The 25,464-nt window shown below is 40.8% G+C and overlaps 1 protein-coding gene across 4 annotated transcripts in view; it reads left to right on the top strand.

The window, feature by feature from the left end:
• The first annotated feature begins 5,522 nt into the window (after positions 1-5,522).
• Positions 5,523-25,464, top strand: part of LOC146644771 (band 4.1-like protein 1) — a 53,378-nt gene continuing 33,436 nt past the window's right edge. Inside the window, exons 1-3 of one of the 4 annotated variants that reach the window (XM_085394079.1) lie at positions 5,523-5,886; positions 21,638-21,726; positions 22,009-22,158. In XM_085394079.1, coding sequence (XP_085250205.1) covers positions 21,655-21,726; positions 22,009-22,158 — 222 coding nt within the window. In that variant the 5' untranslated portion in view covers positions 5,523-5,886; positions 21,638-21,654. The remainder of the gene's footprint in view (positions 5,887-21,637; positions 21,727-22,008; positions 22,159-25,464) is intronic. The other 3 variants (XM_085394080.1, XM_085394078.1, XM_085394081.1) reach the window with 3 other exon arrangements.

Here is a 25,464-nt window from a genome sequence, read left to right as displayed (position 1 = left end):
GGCCCAGCAGCAGCAGAAGTCTTGGTATGATAAATCTGCTCGTCAGCGTGCGTTTGAGCCAGGACAAAAGGTGCTCGTGCTCCTCCCCAGTGACAACAACAAATTGTTGGCAAAGTGGCAGGGGCCATTTGAAGTCATGAGGAAGCTGGGACCCACCACATATGAGGTGTCCACCCCAGGGCAGTTACGCTCCAGCAAGGTCTTGCATATAAACCTTCTGAAGGAGTGGGTGGAGCGTATTGAACACAAGGCGGATGCAATGCTCATACGGCGAGTGCCTGAAGAAGATGAAGCAGATGAGCAATATCTACCACCTGCTGGCTCTCTAGATTATGATCTCAGCCATCTCCCAGAGGACAAGCAGCAGCAGGTGAGAGAAATGTGTAAATCAGCAGTCTTTCAAGAGAATCCAGGGAGAACTGACATTGTCGAACATGATATTGTGGTACGAGAAGGTGCCTCTGTGAGACGATTAAGTTACAGGATCCCAGAACGTCTGCTGCCTTCATTGAAGAAGGAAATCGATTTGATGCTATCTCTAGGGATCATTGAAAGATCTAAGAGTGAATGGTGCAACCCTGTGGTCTTGGTACCCAAAAAGGATGAGAGTATGAGGTTCTGCATTGATTTCAGGTACCTGAACTCCATATCCATGTTTGACTCCTACCCGACACCAAGAATTGATGATCTACTTGAACGTCTGGGAAAAGCAAGGTACCTGACCACAATAGATCTGTGTAAGGGTTACTGGCAGGTCCCACTCACTCAACGGTCCAGAGAGTTCACAGCATTCAGAACACCATGGGGGCTTTTCCAATTTACAGTCTTGCCATTTGGACTACATGGAGCTCCAGCAACTTTCCAACGGCTGATGGATCAGGTATTACATGACTGCTCTGACTTTGCTGCTGCTTACTTGGATGATATTGTTATCCACAGCAACACCTGGGAGGAGCATGTGGAACACCTGCGAACTGTTCTGGACCACCTGCACTCAGCTGGGTTGACGGTGAATCCGTCAAAGTGGGTTTTCGCCGCTGCTGAGACAGAATACCTGGGCCATGTCATCGGCAAGGGGGTTATCAGGCCACAAGTCAGCAAAATCGAGGCCATGGAATCATCCCCCCTGCCCCAAACAAGGAAGCAGCTGAGATCCTTTTTGGGCATGGCAGGTTTCTACCGTCGTTTCATCCCTCAGTTCTCCAACAGGGCAGCTCTGCTCACAGACCTGACGGGATCACGTTCCCCCAATTACATCCAGTGGACAGAGGAGGCAGTGGCAGCGTTTCATGACATACAGCAGTCACTAAGTAAGCAACCGGTTTTGTACAGTCCCAACTTTGATGAACCATTCATATTACAGACTGATGCTTCAGATCGGGGCCTGGGAGCTGTCCTCCTTCAGGAAACCATGGAAGGCCGCCATCCAGTGGCTTACATCAGCCGGAAACTGTTTCCACGGGAAGTTCGGTATTCCACAGTAGAGAAGGAGACCTTAGCGATCAAGTGGGCCCTGGACACCTTCCGCTACTATCTACTGGGAAGAGACTTCACCTTGGAAACTGATCACAAAGCACTACAGTGGCTTGAGCAGATGAAGGACACAAATGGGCGAATTACCCGCTGGTACCTGGCCTTACAGCCATTCCGATTCACTGTCCACCACGTACCAGGCAAGGAGAACCTTACTGCTGACTATCTCTCTCGCTGTTCCAGCGAGAGCTCTGAAGAGGGGAGGTGTGTGATGGCATGCCACACATGGTAAGCTCCACACCTCATCACCCGTTGATTCACTTTAGTTTAATTTACAGTCACTACTTTAAAATATTCTATTTATTGTTCAATATCGTTTCTTTATTAAATGTATTCATTTTTCCATCACACCTTCCAATGTTTATATGGCGTGCACACATATTAACCTTGCAAGGTCAAAGTTCTGTTTTGTTATATTAATACATCTTTGTTTGAGTTACCTGGGGGTTGGTGTCTCCTCCTGTCTGGCAAAAGGTGTGGCAAAGGGCTGGGAGACCTGAAGTACTGCTGACAGCCTAATTGGATTGCACCACATGCTTCATTGCCTGGGGGGTGTTTCATGTTTGTTTAAATGTTTTGTATTAGTTGGTTATATGGCAGCCATCTTGTTTTCCCCCGTGTGTGTCATTTGGTTTAGCTAAACCAGTATTTAAGTCCCCCTGTGTGTCATTTCAGCAGGTCAGTTTACCATATGTTTGTTTGAGGTTTTGTTAATTATTATCTTGAGTTTAGTCTGTTGAGTTGACCTCTTTTATTGGTCTGCCTGTTTAAGTTTTGGCTTTGTTAAATATATTTTTGGGTCAATAAAACCCGTTTTTTGAATTATAACCACCGGTGTCCTTTATGCTTTACTGCTTGGTCCCTGACAGTCAACAACCAAATAAAAAAATGGGAATGTAATGATCTAATAGCGGCCACTGTATTTTCACTTGAGTCTATGTTAACATATGGAGAATATAGACATGCACCACTTCAGTATATTTAAATTATTTATATATTTTTTTTTTTTAAAGAATGCATGCTGGGGAAAAATCAGTTTGTGAAGTTCTTTGGAAAGTATGAAAAAAGAGTGCACTTAATTTAGTTTCATGGCTTTACTGTGATTTTGTTCACCCCTTCTTCAGGATCTTTCAGATGGCTTCTCATCCTGTTTCCTTCCCATGCTGCAGAAAACAATATGCAAGGGTATTAACAATGGTAAAGAATACACACCAGACAGACTTTTAGGTGAAGACCAGCTGTGTCCAAAACACAGCATTGCTTCAAGCAACCATACATTTTGATTCACCCACCAAATGCCTTATCACGAATAAATTATCTTCCAGCGTTTTCAGATGCCAACACATGCCAAGCATCTGCTTCTCACACTTACTTTAATTGCTGCATTCCTGAACTATCTCAATCCCTGTCATTGAGGCTGAATGTGAGGACTGCTCTGTGGTTACGTGACACAGTTGAAATTTTCCATTTTCTGGTCTAGTTATTTATCAAATCCTCACTTGGGTCAAACTTGGCAAAGAGCACGGATTCGAGGCTATTTCTGCTCAAGATGTTTTCAGTAACATATTGTAGGAACAGCAGATGTTTGGAGCACTGCGAGCCTAAGCTGAATCCTCCTTTCTGTTACCACATTACTTCAATAAACTAAAAAAGGAAGAAAACATTTATTGTAGTAGCAGTTTCAGAGTTATATGAGGACATTTATATTAGCTTAATCCATAAATGCTTATTAAAGAGTTTATGATGTATTATTCAGCATGTATACAAATACTTATGCAATCAGCCTTTGAGCTTACATGTACAGTTCACATGTATGACCTGAGAAAGCCCTTTAACAAAAAAATGGCCCTCAGTAGAAGCACATTATTGCCAAAATGGAGCCATATGGGAATGAGCCATAGTGTAGTCTTTTTTTGTTTGTAATTTAACCTTTTAAATTACTGGCAATTCACTGTGGGATTGTCCCCTGTGAGATACATGAGTCTGAGAGCTCTGGAGAAAGAAAGGAAAAAAAAAAAAAAAACCCACTAGAATAATCGCTGGCTCCTGTTTTTAACTTATTTTCATTTCAGGGTCTACTGTCACCAGTAGGTCAATGCAGCAGTGACAGGAACTTAAATTGCAGTACAATGAAAATAAAAGTTATGTTAAAAATGTATTTGCTTTAAAGTTGGATATTGGCCCATAATCATTTTTTTATATTACTAAAATACAATAAATGTTTCCATTTGTCGGTTTATTGAATTACATGGATAATGCAACTTTTATAATGTGAAGACAGACATGTGCAGTTATTATATTAATACTGGTTGGAAAGTGTGTATTTACAAGATTGCAAGAAACATTTTGAGGTTTACATTTTTGTTTGCAGTTTTTTCTTTGAAGAAAAATATACTGAGCTGTGTGTATTATATTTTCACAAAAGAAACTCGTAAAGTTGGCTGCCTAATATTAAAACAATCCAGTAAATATATAATACATATAACTGTACAGGGACATGGTCATGAAAGGATTTTATATTTCTCATTTATACCTTTTGATTTGTCAATCAGGGAATGTCATATAAAGGAATGTTGGGACGCGGTAACTTCCAGAGAAAACGGTGAGTAAGAGTGCGCAACCAGGCCATTAAAGCATGGCACATGCCAGAATACGTGTGGTTTTACAGAAAAACTGCAGGTGCAGAGCAAATGAAATAGTTTTAGGAGTTTGATCTGTTTTATATGCACCTTGTTTATAGGGGAGCGTTTAAATTTTTATAGTAAATTCCAACCATTGTGGCGGCTGTGACAAGAGTAAAGCTGGTAAATGACTGCCACCAAGTGGAGGAATATTATCCTAACCACTCTGCATGACTTAAGCTTATTATAAAGACAGGTAAATAATCCTCTGATAGCCAATAAATGTTGATGCGGGTACTTGGTCACTGTAGAGACCACAGACAAACTTGGCAATGAAGCATCAAGACATATCCTATAGCATTAGTTTTTCCTCCAGAAATCTTACCCCTCCTTTATGCATATCCTGTAACCAGCTGAAGCAGACCCAGCGAAGCGTGAAAGGAATTGATTTTCCTGTATGCATATTTGCATTTCAACAGAACACACTTGTGCATGAAGCCAAAGAGGGCGTTCAGCACAGAAGGTTCCTATGACTCACCATTGCAATACATCACCCACAGAGCCTCCATCCATTCAGCACAGTGCTTGCTTTGCACAGAACAGTGTGGCAGTTTTTACTTAACCTTGTGAGATATGGGCTTTGAAAAACTCCTGAATATAAAATAATATGAGGGGTTAAACCTTGTCACATATGTTTGTAATTGTATCATGCAAAGATTAAGGGAGCTGTATTTGCAGGTAATGATGAAAAAGGAAAGGCAGCTCTCTTCAGTGGAATGACGCCTGCCAGAGAAAATTCTGGGATCATCTTGTGAAGATTGCTTCCCATCAGTATTGCCTTTACACTTAACCTGATCTCAAACTAATCTTAACACAGTGGCTCAAACAGAGGCGCCCTCTGATGGGCCACAGAGTCACTGCAGATTGGGCGTGGACGACCAGCATAAAAACGCTAAGTCCAATTAAGTCGAACGAATATGATTTTTGAAAGGAAACAGCAGCATTTACTATGTTACTGACTTTGAACAATATTCAACTTGGTTTCTTTTTCTTTATTATTATCTGTTATTGACTTATTTAAAAAACAAAACAAAACTGGAGGGCTTGGGCCATTAACTTTTTTCAGCTGCTGAAGGGAAGAATTGAATCCGTTTCTTATTAAGCCTAAACTGACCCATAGTGTTGGTATTTCCAGCTTTTAAGTGATCGTTAAGTGTGATAACATATGACTAGACAACACGCATATAATTCCTCCCTATAATGCAGTAAGCATCTATATTAACTGCACTCAATTCTTTTATAATCTTCCAAATTTACTAATGGCTTTTGTAATTTATTAGATTACAGTGAAATTAGGCTATAGAATTAATCCTTTTCCAGCCAGCAGCCCCCCACCCCCCATTACTGAGCCTTACAGCGGGATAAGATGACCCGAAAACCAGTAAAGCAAGTGATAAGACACGCTGCGTGTCACGAGCAGAGCGGTCCTCACATTACGCACGACGTTAGGAGTTCCCTTGCTTACACCGCCTCTCCTCTGTCCTCCTAGCCGTTCCGACTGCTAGCCATCCCTGCCGGCTTGTGCCTATCTTCCGTCCCAGCCTGCAGGGCTGCATCTCCCGAGGCAGAGAAAAAGGCTCTCCGGGGCGGTGGCGGCGTCCGTCTTCCAGTTCCCTTCATCTCAATGATCAGAATCTGGGCTGAAGCCTGACACCCAGCTCTGACAGGACAGGTATGCATGTTTATTTGTTTGTCTCATACGACGCGGATGACAGCGGAACAGGTGCATGCTGCATTTACCGGGTATTACGAAGTGACATTGGAGGCGAGAAGCATCACACACACCGGTGATTATAGCTTTGCGCGAATACGCGTCCTGCATGCTCCGTAAAGACACTGCTTTTGTTCCTCAAGTGTCATGGGCGGATGAAGAGGGTGTTGCCACATTAGCCTTAATACGACCAATATGGTCGGCAGGCTGGTTTAATAAGCTGCATGGAATGAGGGCACCCTTTATTCCATGCATATCAAGGCCCAGCAAGAAGCAAGTGCACCTTTATCGGCTTACTGAATCATATAACGTCTGGTCAGCTCCCTCGCTAAAAACATACAACCCACGTACAATTGTTCAGACCTATTCTTGGAAATGCCGGTGTGTGTGTGTGTGTGTGTGTGTGTGTGTGTGTGTGAGAGAGAGAGGATTATTATTTCTCTATGTCTATGGAGCTAACAGCTGATGCTCAAGATAATGAGCTAATTGAAGTGTATTGTCGCGGGTGTGGCAGAGGGGGCAGGCGTGGGCGCCGAGGCAAGGGAAAGGTCTCCTGAATATGTCAACTGCACTGTTTAAAAGTGGGCTATTTAATGAAAATGCTCGGAAAGTAGAAGGACGGCAGTTGTTACTTTTTTCGATTGAAACGGCACATTTATAACAATGAATAAAGAAAAAAGGTGCAAAGTGGCACTGATTCAAATTGCGTTTTCAGAAAAAGGCAACAGGTGTAGGGGGTAATTGTCCATTTTTATGCCATTATTTTGAAAATTTGGGTTTTAAAATTTGCTCACTTTCGCAAGGTGAATCTGTAAACTGCACATCAGAGCTAAAGATTGATTAAAACAATGAGTTATTACATCACCCCTCCCCCTTCCCGTCTCCTTTTCATAGAGAACTTAATAGCTCAGCTGCTACAGTAAAAGTTTGCCAAGCAGAGGAACAACAAAGAGAATTCACCGAGGCAAACAGTAAAAAAGAAAGGAAAGCAAAATACACACAAAAACATAAAATAACCACAACGCAAGCTTTATTTTAACACTTCCAAAAAGTTATCATCATAAGTAATGCCTCCTTCTGTTCACCCACATACTCAAACAGACTGCCAGTCCTTGTGTCTCTGGCTTGTTTGCAGCCACACCGCAGGCTACAGTATCTCCGAGACTCAGAATTTCAGAAACTGAGAAGGCAGAGTGAAGAAGGGGGGAAAAATAGATCTAAAATCCATCCATCTGTCCATCACACCTCTGTCCCTTCATGCATCCTCCAATCTCATTTTCCTTTCACCTGATCCACTTTTGGTCTCCCTGGTGCATATAACAATCGTAACTATACGCAGTCATAGTGGTGCTCCTCGCGTCCCTCATTTAGAGCAATGCCTCTTTGTGTAGATGTATGTTTAGGTGAACACTTACAGGAAAAAAATATTGAATAACTGTTATATAGGTTTTTGTCATGGTGCTGCTAGAAGTTTGACTGCAAGCAGTACAGTAAGAGAATTACATGGTACATTTTCCACAGAGCAACTTCCTCTAATGTGTGACAGGTAGCAGATATTCAAGCGAACTCCTAAACTAAGAGTGTGAGACTTGCAAGGTTATATGCAAGTCTCACACTTTCTGGTTAATGTGCAGCTTCTGTGCAGTCTGTCACCAATCAATACACACACGCACGCACGCACGCACGCACGCACGCACGCACGCACGCACAAACACGCACGCACGCACACACACACACACATCCTTTTAGGTCATCATGTGATAGACTGACGGGAAACACCTTCGTATGTGTCTTTTTATGCACCTAAATTCAGCAAGAGTGCTTGTTTAGACTAGCACACATTGATGCAATTCTCCCTTGAGTCCTATTTTAAGTCATCCTATGATCGATTTGTAATAGCTCATTGAAGCATAGCCAGTGGTCTTTTCACAGCCAACGGGGAATTCTCCACAGGATAAACTCATATTGCTTCGAAGTAACAGGAGCTTTCAAAGACATATTATGGATAACAAGCAGCATGTAATAAGCTGTCACTGTATTATCATCACAAATGATGTGCGACAGTAGACAATGCCCGATCTAGGAAGACATCACATCATTTGTTTTTCTTTTGGAGATCCCTCCTTTAACAATTGGTTGCACAGTTTGACACAGGTACAAAAAAATCAATAATCATCATAATAATCTTAGAACCTGCATAAATGCATTTTCTGAGGTAAAGCATTGTAACTTCTAAAACCTAACAGACACTGTAAAGGTAATTCAGTTCAGTTCAATTTTATCTATATAGCACCAAGTCGCAACAAGTCACCCCAAAGTGATTTATATTGTAAGGTAAAGATCTACAATGAGCAAGCACCTGGTGACAGTGGGAAGGAAAAACTCCCTTTTAACAGGAAGAAACCTCTGGCAGAACCAGGCTTAGGGAGGGGCTATGACCTGCTAGGAGTGAGGGGAGGGAGACGAGACAAAAGAAACACTTGCAGAGAGCCAGAGTTTAGTAATAATGATTAAGTACAGAGTGGGGTATGAAGACAAAGAGAGTGAAAAGAGGTGAAGAAGAAATGCTCAGTGAAACATGTGATGTTCACAGCAACCTAGGCCTGTAGGGGGGTTTTAGGATCACCTGATCCAGCTCTAACCATACGCTTCATCAATAACAAAAGCTTCAAGTTTAATCTTAAAAGTAGAGTGGCTTGCTCGATTTTGCTTGGGCTGAAAAAGTGCTGTACAGCTTTATTATAATCATGAAAGTGAATTTTCAAACTACTCATAAAGACAGACATTTATTTTGAGGTATGATCAGATGAGAAGCTTGAAGACCTATGACATGTACTGAGAATACCATGTTGCCATTTACAGTGTATTGAAAGCCATAAAATAATCACTTTAACAGCCGCGTTGTATATCACATTTGATATGGTTAGATCAGATTTGTAAAGCAAAAATATTCTCTTCCCCAAGGGTGTAACGCGATTAAACACTAGTCTAACTTATTTCTGTGTCTTGTATGATCAAACACAAACATAATCCCTCCAAAGCGATACACTGCCATATATCTACATCTTGTTCGGCTGACCTCCTGTGTTCACGACAGGCATTTGAATGCAGACTACAAGCCTGACATCCAACTTGAAACTGTTGGTCATCCTCTTCCACCCACCACTTCAGCATGCCTACCTCTACACGAGCTGTCACAATCTTGAGCTCAGTGCCATGTGATGGTTCACCTCTTCTTCCCTCTCACGCATTGTGTATGTGTCAACTAGCAAAATAATCCCTACAGGCTGTTCTCTCATTTTTTGTCATTTTCTTTATCTTATTTTGATACGCTTGACAGACGATGTTAGGCTAGGGTTCCCATGGTAACTGAATTTTAAACAGGCACGCCTGATGCCTCAGTGTTAACTATCGTTAGTGGAGACACGCTCCTTTGTGGTCAATTAGGAAAAAAAAGATTGTGCTGTGTACAGCGTGCCTGTCATTTTCCTGTGACAGTGAAGAATGAAGCTGTGTCTTGTTTTTATCCGTTTAACCTTTTTAGTAAAGGTTGCTAAAATACATGTGAATACATGAAATGGGGAAAAGATTTAATTTGGGTGGTGAAGGGGCTACATGCGTATGGATTAAGTTGCACATAATTAAATAATTACTTTATTCAGAACTGTAGTTATCACGATGCCCACACTGCTTAATTATACGGAAGGTAAACATAATGAACATACTCACAGGAATACCTACAGCATATGAAGTCATGCACTCAGCAACCTGGGAAAACAATCAGCTTCTCTGCTGACCTATCCCTCTAGGAGCAACAGTCAGTATTTCTGGTGAAAGCAGTCAATATCTGGAATAGTGGATAATGGATACTGAGGCGCAGACTTCCAATTTTGTCAACCAGCCATTGTTTACTAAAAAAGGTATTTTAAAAAAATAATAATAGAAAGATGAAGATCCAGTTTGCATTTTGGCAATTAGACTTTAAGTATAAAACAAAAACCAAGTACGTTCCTGCAGATCTGCATACAACATATAGTCATGTGAAAATGAAAGTTTTCACAAGACTCCATTCAATTATGTGGAAAAACTAAGCACACCCCTACTGCTTTCATAGGAATTCAGAGGGTAAGTAGCACCCTGGCATGGCACTTTATAAAACTGATATATCAGCAAGTGTGAACATCTCTATAAAAACTGTTCTTTGGTCCTGACCTCTTGAGGTGGGCACTAACACAGTGCTGCAGTCTTCCCAGAAGCAGACATCCCAGCAAATTCGCTCCAGACAGTTAGATCATGCAGTTTTATAGGAACTGCATAAAACAGAAGAGCCGCAATTTAGGTTCTGCAGGCCTCTGTTAGCATGTTAACGTAAAAAAATTAATGACAGCACAAATAGAAAAAGAGAAAAAGACTAACAACTATGTCTTGCTTGGAAGATTTGCCAAGAGCCTCTTTTCTCTAAAAAAAACATGGAAGTTCTGCTTAGGTTTGTAAACTTGCATCTGGACAAACCACAAGATTTTGGAAGAATGTCCTTTGAACAGACGAGACCAAAGTAGAGATGTTTTGGCAGAACGCACAGGCGCCGTTTTTGGTGAAAACCAAACAAGGCGCCTGTGTATCAGCACAAACACCTCATACCAGCTGTCAAGCATGGTGTTAGAGGTTTGATGATTCGGACTTATTTTGCAGCCACATGAATTGGGCAACTTAAGTTGACCAAGAACAACTCTGTAGACCAAAATGTTCCAGAGCCAGAAGTGAGGCCATCTGTTCAACAGCTAAAGCTTGGCTTGTATCGCTTCACGGAGGAGGACAATGATCCAGTATTTAATGGTCCAGTCAAGGTCCAGGAGAGCTGTGCATAAACAAATGCCCACAAACCTCAATGAACTGAAGCAATGTTGTAAGGGAGAGGGGGACAAAATACTTCCAAAATGATGTGCGAGACTGATAAAGACAGGAAAATTATTGTTTGCGTATATTTTGGCGTCTGTTAAGTGCAGAGAAGATAGGAAAGCTAGGGAGAGATAACAAGGGGAGGTACACAGCAAATGGGATCAGGTCAGATTTGAACCCAGTTCTTTGTATTAGCCTTACAGCAGATGGGTCACCTGCTCAACCTAGTGAGCTAAACTGGCAGCCTCTCAAGTGACTACTTCAAGTTATTGCTGCCAAATGTGGTTCTAAAAGCTACTAAATCATGGGGTGTACTTAGTTTTTCATAGGACTGCATAGAGGGCTGTGAAAGCTTTATTTTCCACATAACTGTATATCTTCAGTGGAGGTGTGTTATCAGTTGAGAGATCCAGCATTTAGAGGGAGTAAATGATATGCTGCTAAAAACGAGCTATTTCATACTCTACACATTCTGTAGAAAGCTACATAAAAATGATACGTAGAGTCTGCAATCTTCCTTTCTCTGTCTTATTGTGAATGTGAACCAGGGCAGCATGCTTGATTGTTTGGACAATTTGTATGAATCAATGGGATGTCAACATGCCTAACAGTAGGTGTCACCTACATAAGCATCTGTTCAGTCATGTTTTTTTTTTTCTCAAAATAATGTTTATCTAGTAGGTTGACAGTAAGAATTTCTAGGTTAGCAAGAAATATTTTATTCCTGTTCTAGGAATTCAAACAGCGTTTGACCTTAAAACTATTCCCAAGTTATGTTAAGTACATTGACCTCCTTTACTGAGTATACATAAGAGTACATATTAGTGTTGAATGGTAGGCGGTGCCTGTTTTACTCATGTAAACTGATTAATCTCTAAGCTAGTCATCGCATAAATCAAATGATGCATTTTGACAGCTCATTTTGAGAGATTTCCCTGCTTGATTTGTTTTAATCAGCGAGGATTAACTTTACAGTGACCCGCCCCAAACCCCCTGCTCTAATAATTTTGCTACACACATTCGCCACCTTCTTTGACTCCAAGTGATAATGAAGCACACACAGATGAGTTTCCAATCACACAGTCTGTCTTTTTGCATCAGCTCGAGAAAGTGGAACTCTGCACTGAAGCACAGCATCTGTGCTAAACCCTGTAATTCCCTTTGTTAACTCTTCCCAAAAGAGAGTGCTTATGCTATGTAGATGCAGGTAGCATCACTCCCTCTGGGCTTGCTTTCTCTTTGGGAGGATGAACTTGCTGCCTCATTGATTTGGATGTCGTATCATTTATCTCGGCTGTGGTGTGACATGATTTGCAGCAGACTTAACAGTCGTGCTACGCAATCTGCCTCCAAGACTGCTGAGTGCCAAAGGTTTGGAGAATGTGTGTATGTGGTTTCTCCTGAACAAGGACATCTTGCCACTCCCTCTTTCCCAACCCCCACTGTCCTATACCTGGTTTCCCAGAGCCAGCCTCTGCCCTTAAGGTTTGATGAACTGGCTGTGTATGCCATTAGAAGAGAGCCACTGATTATAAAGCCGAGATGTGGAGGGAGCAGCTTGGAAAAAAAAAAAAAAAGGCGAAGCTCAGTGAGGAATGAACGGTGATTGGGTAATACAGTGGGTGGCTTCTCTGGATTCCTGTGTAGATACAGTACTTTAGTTTATGCTACTACAGTGCATATTTTTTACAAGTGAGTGTGTAGATGCACATTGTTAACATAAAAGGCAGTTATATTGTGGGTACACTGTTCATTATACACTACACGAGGAAGCATAGAGAGTTTTTTTTTTTTAAAGCATGCAAAACGTATTTTATTTTATAAATGGTCTAGCAGCTGGAGGCATTTTCTACACGGTAAAAATTACCGAGCTTCTTGTGGCTAAGTAATGATTTCCAGATCTAAATATGTAAAAAGAAAAAAGAAAGATGTATGAACTCATGTTTCCTTACAGCCAGACCACTAACATGGACATCACCTAAATTAAATACGAAGTCCATAAACCCAACAGAGAAGTAACAGTGGGGTGTCACTTTTATTTTCCAAGAATCCTCACGCTATTAGCTGCAGGTGTGTCACCATGGTGAATTACCGGTCCCTCTGCACGGGTGACATCTAATAATAAGCACTGAGTGGTTTGCTGTTGTTGTTTGTTTTTTTGTTTTTTTTGGGGGGGGGGATTACCTCCAAAAAAGTGCCAGAAAACCATTAAGCTAGCAGCACAATCCAGTTTACTCCCTGAGGATTTCTTGCACACTTGAACAAAAGAAGAGACCTGAATTCATATTAATAGGCGAGAAAATGTTTCTCCTAAAACACTGCACAAACAGACAGGTTGTATTTGTTTTAGCAAAATAATATTTCATCTCAACTCTAAATTGATGTATTAAAAAATGAGTTAATAACTCATATCTAACAATCAGTGAATTCAATTAATTGAAGTGTTGCCCATCCCTGCCTTTCATTTATATAATTTCTATTAATCTTTCTAGTATCTATGCAAATGTTTTCATATGTATTCTAGAAGGACATCTTTAAATGCTTTTAAGTACCACCGATGAAATTCAAGGTCAGTTTCTGTGTAGGCTGCAGGCCACATGCTTCAATGCTGGAGTTTTTTTTTTTTTTCTGTTTAGACAACCTTTTAAGCATCTGTGGTCAATTTTTTTTCATGCCGCTAAATCACTGGTCGGTATGGAAACACATTACATTTGCAAATAAGGCCGTCAGTGCAAAGAAGTAAAGTCTGAACCCCTCGGGGGATGCTGCAAGAAATGCTTGAGAGGATGGTGCATTTCTTCCAGAGACAGCGACACCGGATTTGATTAAATTGAACTGGGCGACTAGGCCTCTTTACTTATTCAAGTAGGCAGGTCTGAGCTACATATTTAAATGCTACCTTGGTCTAAAACTTGAAAAACAGAGCCGTTGGCGGCATTCAATCCGCTGTCACAGGCAAACCTTATGTTTTTGGAAGTATTTCTTATCACAGTCTATTGTTTTGGTTAAAACCACAAGCATGAATTTAAAAATGTGTTTTTGTTTAGTACAGGATTGTGAAACTTCCTTGAGCTTCTTTGTTGCAAAAGAAAAAAAAATCCCAAATCCCAAAACAAGTTTCTTGCAGAGCTTTGATATTGTAAGCAAAAGAAGTGCTGATGACACTGTTTGCTGCTTTTGTCACTGATTTGTTCACACACTAGACTTATTTTTTCCCCAGTATACTCTGGAGGAAGGCAAACACTTGACGCTGTTAGCACATGCACAATTTCCTGACAGCATACTGTGCTTGAGAAGTGAAAGGAATCCACAAGCTGTCATTCCTGTGCTTCCCCTGCTCTGCTGTGACATATTTTTGAGACGCTATATTTGACAAATTTCTTCTGCCCATCTGCAAGTGAAGGATGGGCCTGTGGGCAACTAATGCCTGCCTGAAGACATCAGTTTTGGGGCGCTTCTAAATTGACAAGCTTTTTGAAAAACTGGCATGAAGACAAATGAACTCAGTCAGGTTGCAGTAAATGGCGCATTGTGGACATCATTTTGCCCTAGATGATCAGCCATCATGTGTTTTACTATCTGGCAATTTATCTGAGCTGCCCTGCTGCAGATGATGAGTGCTCGGACTGTCACGTTGTCTGCTTTTTGCTTCTTTTTGTTGGCGTGAAGTTAATACTCTGCAGTTTGAGACTTTTTTCAGCTGAGTGAGTTTGAAACGCTTGCAGTTGATCCAAGCATTCGCTAACACATTTGAGGTGCTCAGTAATGATTCCTGTGTGGACTGGAATGTAGCACAGAGGAAGTAGTCTCCAGAGATACAAAGACATGGTGAGTGAATTCTGTCTGTGTATGTGTACGTGGGACTGTGAAGATCGTGAGTTTGACTGTGTGAATTTTGCTTGTCTGTCTTGTGAAAGAAAAGAATTTCAATAACTGACTGATAAGCTAAATGCAGCTAATCTTATTGATACGTGCTGTGTTTTGGAACACATTTAAGCTGGCAGTGTTTCTTGTGCAGACAAAGCATATTTCATTTGAAGATAAGATCCTTTCTTTTTGGCAGTCAGCGCTACACTTAATCATAGATGTTAGATGTTTCTCATCTTTAATTTGTTAGCCAAAAAGAAAAAGTATTTCACAGACATGTCAAATGTGATTTAAAAAAGAAACAACAAAAGAAGAAGAAAAACCACAAAAAATAACACAGAAATGCAGAAGCAAGAACAATTAAAGTCAACTGTCTTGGACCATATATAACATCTAATGCCGTAAGAGCTACCCTTGGAGGTATTACTGAAACTGAGTTATGGTTCCCAAATTATTTGAAATTTTATTTAGAGTTAACAGTTACGAGTCAGCCGGATAAAGATGTAGCTTCATCCTTATCAGAGGATAAGGATGAAGCTATCAAATCAAATACATAAGGTCTATAAATCAGACTCACTTTGTATTGACAACAGTAAAATGCAAATAGTATGCAACTAAACTGAATCAAAACATCCCATAGCTAATGTTTTAAGGCAAATACCTAATAATATACTGTACCTTTATGAAGGTCAACAATTCTTACTGACATTATTCACCTTTAATGGTCATTAAAATAAATATTGTTACATATTTATGTTACCTGTTAAAGTTCATAACAGTACAATTAGAAAAAGGCTGGAAGATTTGCCAGGAAAAAGCTTCTTCCCTCTAAAAAGATCCTGGCAGCTAATCTTAGGTTTGCAAAGTTGCATCTGAAAAAACCACAAGACTTCTGGAACAATGCCATTTAGACAGAAGAGACCAAAATGTGCAGCTCTACGTTAGGAGAAACCCAAACATAGCGTATCAGTGCAAACACGTAATGATGAAACTGACAGCTAGACCGGCTGAAACCAGGTCATGCAACAGGGCAGTGATAACAAGCACAGCAGCAAATCTGCAACAGAGTGGCTCAAAAAGAAAAGAATCAAAGTGTTGCAATGACCCAGTCAAAGTCCAGACCTCAGCCTAATTGAAATGCTGTGATGGGACCTTAAGAGAGCTGTGCATAAACAAACCTCTGCAAACTTGCTGCTAAAGGGTTTTCTACTTGCTTTTGAAACTTGTCTTCGCCAGGCGACTAAAGACAGAAACATCAGAAGACTCATTTTAGACATTTTTAAGATTATTTTCTTTTTACACGACACTCTCAAGAGAAAGGGAATGAAAGGAAGTGTGAGATGGATTTGATGTGTTTATTATAGCAAAAACTCAAGTTACTACTAGCAGTGTAAAAAAAGTCATTATTAGTGACAAACCCATGGAGATCATTTTACCATTTTATACTTATGTTACCTGCAGAGCTGTGGAGCTGAAGGTAAAAGCACCTCATTCTTTTTAGTGTTTGGTTGACAGGTTTATTCTGACTTTCATCACTTTTATAATGATATACAATCCAGTTTACACTGCCTGCCTTGCAAATAGCAAACGTGGTCATGAAACAGAGAGTTTTTACAGAACTTTGACAGCAAAAACTTGAAGCAATCATGTTTTGTTTTTTTTATCAGTTGCTTAAATTGTGGAGGAATTTTGGCCCACAATGTTACTTCAGTTAACGGAAGTTCGCAGACATCCATTTATGCACAGCTCTCTTAAGGTCCACCACAGCATTTGATTTAGGCTGAGGTCTGAATTTTGATTGGTCCGTTGCAACACTTACATCCTTTGGCAGATTTGTAGTTGTGCTTGGTTTCATTGTACTGTTGCATCACCAAAGTTTAGCCAAACTTCAGGTGTCAGATTCATCTAGAATAGTATACAGAGGAATTAATAGTTCAACAGCAACATGCTCAGCAACATGCTCATGTTCTGTGGCTGCAACAACAACAAAGCCCACATCATGACCCTTCTATCAGCAGAGGTTTGGGATAAAACAATTGTGAGACCTTGCTTCACCTTATCATGTGACCTGTTGAGATCACCTGAAGCGAGATGTGAGTGGTGTTTGAGGTGCCTGGGGAGGCAAACTGGATTGTAGATGGCAGACAGATGGTATTGTAAGAAACCCCTTCTATTCAAAGATTGCTGCTCACAGTAGACATAGATGGCCTCTTTAACTCTTCTTTCAAACCATCTGTCTCCTCTGTCGATTTTTGGGCACAATTGAATGAGGCAAGGTCTCACAGTGCTTTTACCCAAAACCTCTGCTGATAATGATCCATGCTTTTTTTCACGCTTTGACTCATGTGATGCAGCACATAATCAATAGTGGGTCAACGACCCCCCTAAGGGACAGCTCCCACTTAGGTTTAAATACCTGGGACTCTCCACCATTTGGTTTTAGGACTAAAGAAGCTTCTCAGATGAGGGGTGAAACATCTTCAAGAAACTTGAAGATGTTCAGTCGCTTTCTTTCCAAGCTCCTTAGATTATGTCCAGACATTTCCACCACTTTCATTGTTCCAGATGTTCCAAACCTAAGCCATACTGCCATGTTCTTTTTAGAGCAGGGGTGGGCAATTCCCGGCCTCGAGGGCCGGTGTCCTGCAGGTTTTAGATCTCACCTTGGGTCAACACACCTGAATCACATGATTAGTTCGTTACCAGGCCTCTGGAGAACTGCAGGACATGTTGAGGAGCTAATTTAGTCATTTAAATCAGCTGTGTTGGTTCAAGGACACATCTAAAACCTGCAGGTCCTCGAGGCCTGGAGTTGCCCACCCCTGTTTTAGAGAGAAGAGGTTTTTATCCTGGTAACCATTCCAAACAACACATACTTGTGTTTTTGTACACCGTATTGATCATGTGACTTCATGGTGATGGTGTAGGATCAAGCAAATAAGGCCCCACCCACACAGGCCTAGTGTGGGTGGGGCTTCTGTGGTGCATGACCATCTGACAGCATGTGGATCATGACTAGTATTACAAAGGTGCAACATACTTTACGGCAACATTTCTCTATTTCTGTCTTGCGCTGCACATTTTCAAGTTTTACTACAAGTACAAGCACAGTAGTTAGTGAGTATTTGTAAACAAACATGAAGCACTACAATTCAGACACCAGGAGGTTTTTGACACTGTACCTTCTATTGATGTGATTTCACTCAATAAGAGCCAGCAACCTCTAGGAACCACAAGCACCCATTTGGCAAATACAAAATTTTTCCTTGCAGCTGGTGGTTGTATTGTCCAATATGTATTACATAAGCATATCATGCTCTGACCTCTGCCAAAACATCTACTTTTATAGATGTGTTCACATTCGTTAATGATCATTTTAATTAGCAGCTCCTGGCTGCCTCTTACCCTCTCAGTTCCTATGAAAGGAGTAAGGGTGTAGAACTGCTCAGAGTCATGTGAAAACTTTCTTTTCCGCATGAAAAGAAAAATGGTGAAGATAATGAGGCATGTCAGTATCTGACAAGATCAGTAGTACAGCACTTTGGGCCTCTGCAACCTTAGTTAGTTGTAGGTGCAGTTGTTTGGTTAGCCTAGAAAAACATCTGCATCACACCCACTTCCACAGACGTGTACCACAGTGCCCACATAATGCGAGTTTAATAGATAACTGTGGAAGCAGAGAGGAAGAGCTGTCTGGGATTATTTTAGTTGTCTGACTCAAACAAATGCTAAAATCTGCAGAACAGTGATATCTGTGAGTACTAGCGTACAGTACATTAGTTATATAACCAACATAAGCACTTTTCCATATTCACTGATTTTCTGTTTTCTTTCAGATTAATTCAGTCACATGCTGTCCAGTAAATGTTAAAGTATAAATACCACAAATTATAAATAATAAAAGGTATTTCTGTAAAGACACAAGTTATGTAAATGCAACTATTTTTGGAGGCCCTCAGTCCTGAACAATGTTTTCTGAGCTTCTGAGCTTCACCTGCGACATACTGTCATAGTTCACAAAGACGTTCCCTGATGCTCGCTGTTTGAAGTTCAAGGACCAAAGAGCCCCAGATGATTTTGCAGAGAAAGACCTTTAAAAGGAGTCTGTGTGAAGATGCTGACTGTCATTGGATTTTTGTGTGTAAGAAACAGCAACGGCTCACACCTCACACACATCTCAGCCTCCATCATCTCACTCACACAGATGATTAGGTGTGCGGAGACCAGAACTGATGTGGACTTGCAGTGATTGAATCATAAAGTGACCCAAATGAAAAAATTGATTGGCCTCACAATCATGATGTGTGTGAAATGAGCGGCCTAAAGTCTCTGACACTGATCTATTAGGATTCCTCTCAAGCTCGCTTGTGATTCACAGACACATTGTTCTGACAGCTGCCTCATGGGGATGACATTCACACTGAGTGCGTGTATTACAGTGGGCAGATCTGATTGGCTCACGTGAGTGGATGTACAAGTTGGATTACATTAGAAATAGATGTGAGAGTAAAACAATGGACTTGGGGATTTGAATCATCTTCAGTTTGTTTCTGAGTACAAAACAGCAATTGAATCTTTTTTTTAAAGAAGATTGTATTTCTAATAAGAAATGTCTAAGAAGCTCATCAAATAACCCTGAAGCCTCCTATTTGATTTGGAGGTGTTTGTTACATGTCATCCACCTTTCTGTCCCATATTTCCTGCCTGCACTGTCTGAACAGAATTTTTTGTTTTGTTATTTATCTGCCCGCTATGTGTATTTATGTCTGACTCTGACGTCAAGGCTTTGCATTAATATAAGTTTTACAAGGCAAATTTCACAAATATTGTAGAAAATACGTAAATCTGAACAATGATGTTGTTACCCATTAGCTATATTAAAGTTGTGTTGTGTTAACCTTGCTCACAACAAGGTTAACACGAAGAGATGACCCACACTTATACTTCGAACCAGTTTAGAAGCGCAGTGAGCTTACAGAAGTGTCTTTGGACCGGACCGTGGAAATAAAGCTGGAACTCACCGAGAACAAGTTTGAAATCAAAACCTTCCTGCTATGAGTGAAAATGCTGCCCTAATGAGAGTACATTTTGTAACCAATTATATTATTATTCATTAAATAAACTAATTAAAAACCTGCAGGCCCTTGAAAGTTGTGGAGATTCACTGCATAGAGCGTGTGACATCTGCAGCCGTCCAAGAGCCAGACTGCACTCCTCTTTGATCTGGCTTGATTATGCAGCGTGAGACTGACCTATCATGAAAGCTGAGATGTGCTGTGTTCGAGACTCCAGAATTGTAAACACAGAAGTGTCATCAGGCAGCTGGTTGAGGGAAAAAATGCAAATTAGTTCCCCCACCTCTTTTTTTTTTTTTTTTTCTTTTTTTTTCAAGAAAAAAATGCTACTGTACTGTAATACTACCACCACTTTAATGGTTTGCAAACACTTTGCTGGCCATTATAGGACCAAATATACTTCTCTTCTGCACCTTTATACTATTTATCAGTGCTTCACATGCCTCTTTTTCACTAATCCCTATTTTTATTTACTCTACTATAACTATACTAGTAATGAATATTAACTGCTGCATATTCTGGAGTTTCTTAAGTGGGAATTGTTACATTACAGAGTAATGTATGCACTCCTTGCTTGCAACTGCCATCTTGAGATTGAAAAATTCCAGCGCAGTACTTCAAGATAAAGTATATAAAGGGTCATCCCTAATAACTCGGCAATTATCATCATGTATGTTTAAGGACAGGGGAAAAGAGGGACATTGTTAAAACTCGGCACTGATACTGGCCCGTCGCAGTCCAAATTAGCTCAGCTTAAGAACTTAAACAGCTCGTATTTCTGTAGAAATTTTCCAATTTAATCTTCAAATTTTACCCTGAATCTAAAGCTCACATAAACCCATGACCCCGTCCTCACCTTTCAGAGAAAAGCTATAGTCTCCCTCAGGGCTTTATCTTACCTAATTCATTCTTCTTATCTGTAACACCCAATCTGAATATGAGCCATTTTCCTGTACGTCACGTGGAGAAAAAGCACTGTGCAGGAGTCAAACTGGGTATAGCACTGGTCACCTTCAAATGACAAGCTCCATCTGTCTGTAGCTCTCCCGGATATTGTAGCAGCAGTCTTGTATGTTAACTCATCTCTTTTCCTCTTTCTGGTCTCTTTTGCCTCATAACCTTTTTTCTTTGCTACTTTGTCCTGTCTCATCGTCAGACCGATATCAGTGTCCTCTTTCCCTCCTTTCACCTTATTTTGATTGATTGATTGATTGATTGATTGGTAATTTATTTCAACATGTGAACAATATACAAGTACATTTAGAAAAGAAATGAGAGAAAAAAAAATATACTATACAAATTACATACAAAAAAACATTCTGATTAATTTACATGTTTTCTTTCTCATTCTCCTATCACAGTGTGTCTGTTGTCCTGTGTGTTGCTGCGGGACTCTCTGGTTGATGTAATTTATGCTATCTCCTTTGCTAGCATGAGAAGGAGCGTCCTGAAGCCAAACGCTCTTCATGCAGAGTGCTCCTGTGGGAGGCTGTGAGCCAGCACTGACTGAGCTGCCCCTTTTTTATTTTTTCTCCTCCCCGTCAAGATCTCTCTGCACACAATCCAATAACCATACACATTAAAAACAATGGTCATTCTCTGCAGCCGTAAAGGATAATTAAAGATACCAAACATAGTAGCTGTCAGCTGCACAGGAAGTTGAAATGGATGCCTGTGGTTGTTCATTACACCAAAGTCCAGCTTAAGTGAAGATTCAGAATGCTCTGTGCAGTTTTGCTTACATGTCATGAGTGAAATCCATCAGGACTCTATAGGCAGTTTGGGCTTTTAATAGCAGTGAACACTTCACACTAGTTTTTGGAGCATGAAGAGATTTGATGTTGACAGAACATGTTTATGTGTGGTTGCAGGACTGTAATCCATTTCTATGACAACAGAGAAGGCTTTGGCTGGGGAAATGAAGACTGCGATGGAGGGTGACGCCAGGAGAACCAATCAGGTGGGAGCACAGCTGTAGATCATTTTATTCAAGCCTCTCAATCACTCAGGGGCCTTCCGGCTTTCTCGTTGATATGCAAGGCAGTGAGCCCATCCTGCCCGTGCCACTAACTTAACATCTTAGAGCAGCGGCTCACACGACATGCATTTGATGACTGCCTCATATGATCAAATAATTTAAGTCTTTTTTTAAGGGCAAGACTAAAAATTCAAACAGTTAAATAAAAGACAAAATGCAAATTTTAAGCTCACTCACTGAGAGATAGGATTCTCCCTCTCCCAGGTTCCAGAGGACCAGGGGGATATGGACGATAACTCAGAGAAGACCCCCAGCAAAGCCTCCAAATCCCCCCAGAAAAGCTCCAAGCGGCCCAAGACTGTCCCTGTCAAAGTCACCCTACTTGACGGCTCTGACTATGAAACCGCAGTTGAGGTATGCTACTTAATTTTTATTACTGAGAAGAAAATGATACATCAGGGGGAGAAAAACCAAGCAAATCAAATTAAAAAGAAGCCTAAATGGTAAAAATCTTTCTTTACTCAGCTTTGGTTGGTGTATCAATAGAAGCAAAACAATAATTTAGTAATGAACAAAAACACGGTGGAAAAAAATCAAGACGCACATGAAGCATCTCACTTACAAATGACTCAGCCTTTCCTTTATGGAACAGATCAACTAAAAGCATCAGATTTGTAGGAAGAGATAACGAGATTGGTAATGACATTATCTGATGTTGTCCTTGCTTTAACATACAGCGTAGCAGTCTGACTGTCTGACTACACAGTCTGCCTTCAAATGCAACGATTCCCGTATTTTGGCTAAGCTGTTGTTGTTGACTCTTAATGCATATTTGTCATAGTAGCAAAGAGGGTTCTCATACCTGCCCTTAATAGTAGTGACCTTGCTCTACTGGAATGTATCACACTCCTGTTACTTCATTTCTGCCATTTTTGCTTATTGGTGATTATCACAAATGAAAATGCTCCCACCCTCCTCTCTACTCTAAATTCTTTCTATTTTACTTAAGTCCAGAGTACTTTACTTTGATGGGCTATTTACTGCTACATATGACCTTGCTGTTGCGGTGCTCTCAGGTATTATTTGATAGGTACAAAGTTATTATCTTTTAAACTCATCTTTTCACCTTCACAGTGAAAGACACTGCTTCCTTCCTAAACTCTTAAGTATGTGTTTCACCAGCAGTAATTCTTCAAAATATGCAGAAAACGGATCAGAAAAACGCCATTTTAAAAGGTTGCTTTGCAGCGCCGTTGACATGCAGTGTGGCTGTTTTGCCGTGCTTGAAAACACACGTGCATGCGTGATTTTTGCTGTGCAAATTATATTTTTATATATATTTAAAAAGCTAGTGTTGAAAAAGAGCTCTTGACTCAGCAGACCACACTACGTTACACCTCCATAGGATTTAGTCTCCCTTGGTAATACGTGCTACTGAGTCAGGAAATGCAGCACTGTTGCTATTCTCGCTGAGAGAAGGAGGAGACGGATGGATGGAGGTGAGACAAGCTCCGCATTGTGGGGGACAAGGCTTCCGTAAATCGTGACTCAGTAGCCTTATGTGTTGGTAAATAGATGATTCTAACTCAGTGGATCCCCATCTATTTGAATTTCACATGCTTGTCATGATCAAGTGTTGCAGAAAATTTATCTGCTCACTGACTAAACTGACTTCTGAAGGGTGTCAGAGGAGGTGTTTTACACCAGCGGGAAACCCTGGGCAGGAATCACAAAGCTGTTTGGAGCCCCACTGGCACCTGCTGCTGATCGAGTGTGTTGCGGCTGGGAACGAGGTTCCTGTCACCCTCAGTCATGTCAACTGCATTCCTTTTAAAGCTTACTGCCTCCCACCTGACCTCACATATTTTACTTAAGAGAGCCAACGAGCAGAGAAATCTGTCAGAAATCCCGGTGTGGCACACACACACATAGATTTAACTCCAGCTTAACCCGTCCATCTTTCCTTCTGTCTTAGTTACGTGCATGCATACGCACACACACACATTTCTTCAGGTCATCTGGGCTGTGACACTAGAGGTAGTGGGCTTTGACAGGAAATCCATGCAGGTGACAAATGAGCGCTCTTATGTTTGACCGGGGAGAAAATGGAATGGGAGAAGGAAAGAGGAGGAGGAAAAGATGAAGAGTGGGGTGGGAAGTGTATAAAAAAGATGGAGAGGAGATAGATACTGAGGGTGCTGGTTGTATTGTTATATGGATAGGAGTGTGTGTATCTGTGTGTTAGCAGTGCATAAAAGGCAAACAGGGACAGAATGATGAATGCTGGGAGACTTCTTCTGTAATTAGAGTCACGATGTCCACCAAGCAAACCGACCGTGATAATAAAAAATAAAAAAAACAGAGAAATAAAAGGGAAGCAATTTTAACTTCCTATTCATAGTGATGTTGACTAAGCTCAGTTATATAGTTCTGCTTTAACCAAAGCTGTACTATTAAAGCAAGAACTCCACCACCCGCTTATAACACTTCACTGCCTTCAAGATCTCAAAGCCATCTCAAACAGCTAGGTTTTGGAATAAAAATCCAGTTTTACTCAGATTTTAACCACTTAAAATTCCGCTATACAGAATACTCTCTGCTGTTCCAACCCAACAAATACTGTTAATTTTCACGGTCAACTGCATGAGATTGTGAGTTTGAAAAGCTGCTCAGGGATTGCTTTCCTGTACTCGGTGCAGTCTCTGCTGACATTTCAAGAGCTCATGCTGCTCAGATTTGCCTTGTTTTTGCATTATCTGAATGACTGCAATATTTTTAAAAAGTCTTCCATTCAATTATCCCATACTTCCACTGTAGAAATGTAGTTCTTGTTCACATTAGCAAAACTAAACTCTCATCCAAATCACTTCAATTCAATTCAATTTTTTATAACGCCAAATCACAACAGTAGCCTCAAGGCTTCCTGTATCTTAAGGTAAAGACCATACAATAACACAAAGAAAACACAAAACCCCCCAACATAATATGACCTCCTATGAGCAAGTGCTTTGGTCTCAGGGAGGGGTGGCCGGTTGGGGGTGAACCAGACGTTTCTAACTTCAGAAACGTCTGGTATAAACTGTACACCTATAGTTCCGAGTTTTCGGAAAAGAGCAACTCCAAAAAGAACCATCAGCTCATGAATGTGAGGTTCATGTGGTTGACTCGGTCAAACCAAATAAAATATTCATGACAGTAGGATCAAGCTCTGCCCCCTTTAGGAAAGCTGAAAGCTCATCTGCAGTGTATTCTCCATCGTTTCTTCTAACATGCAGCATGACACAGCCCCTCACTTGCTCTTCTAGACAGGTTGGAGTGAACTGTGGGTGGATGTCACCCACATCCACCTTTTCTCTTACCACACTCTGCATTATTAACTAATTCAGTAACAGTAAATGATGAGTAACCTTTCAGAGCTTCAAAGATATCACAGCAGCAAGAACCAAAACAAAATTGGACTTTACTTTGGTTCTTGCTCAGGTAATTTATGCAGCTGCACAGCAGCCTTGCTTAGAAGTATGAGCAGTAGTGCAGGAACAGTCATTTTAGAGATGGGTAGACTTTACAGCACACAGGGTGCTCTGGAAGTGATCGTGCACTATGAGTGTGAAGATGGCACCTCATCCTCTTCTGAGGACTCTGAGGCTGACATCGAGGAGGCTTCAGAGGTAGAAACTTTGGATGGTATTTACAGGCTAAAAAAGGAATCAGTTCAAATCT

Source organism: Rhamphochromis longiceps, linkage group LG20 (genome assembly GCF_057381845.1).
Source record: "Rhamphochromis longiceps isolate RC_006_pf linkage group LG20, R_longiceps_female_GT1.1, whole genome shotgun sequence".
Taxonomy (NCBI): Eukaryota; Metazoa; Chordata; class Actinopteri; order Cichliformes; family Cichlidae; genus Rhamphochromis; species Rhamphochromis longiceps.
The sequence above is the reverse complement of the archived record's forward strand: the minus strand, read 5'-3'. Positions and strand labels throughout refer to the sequence as shown.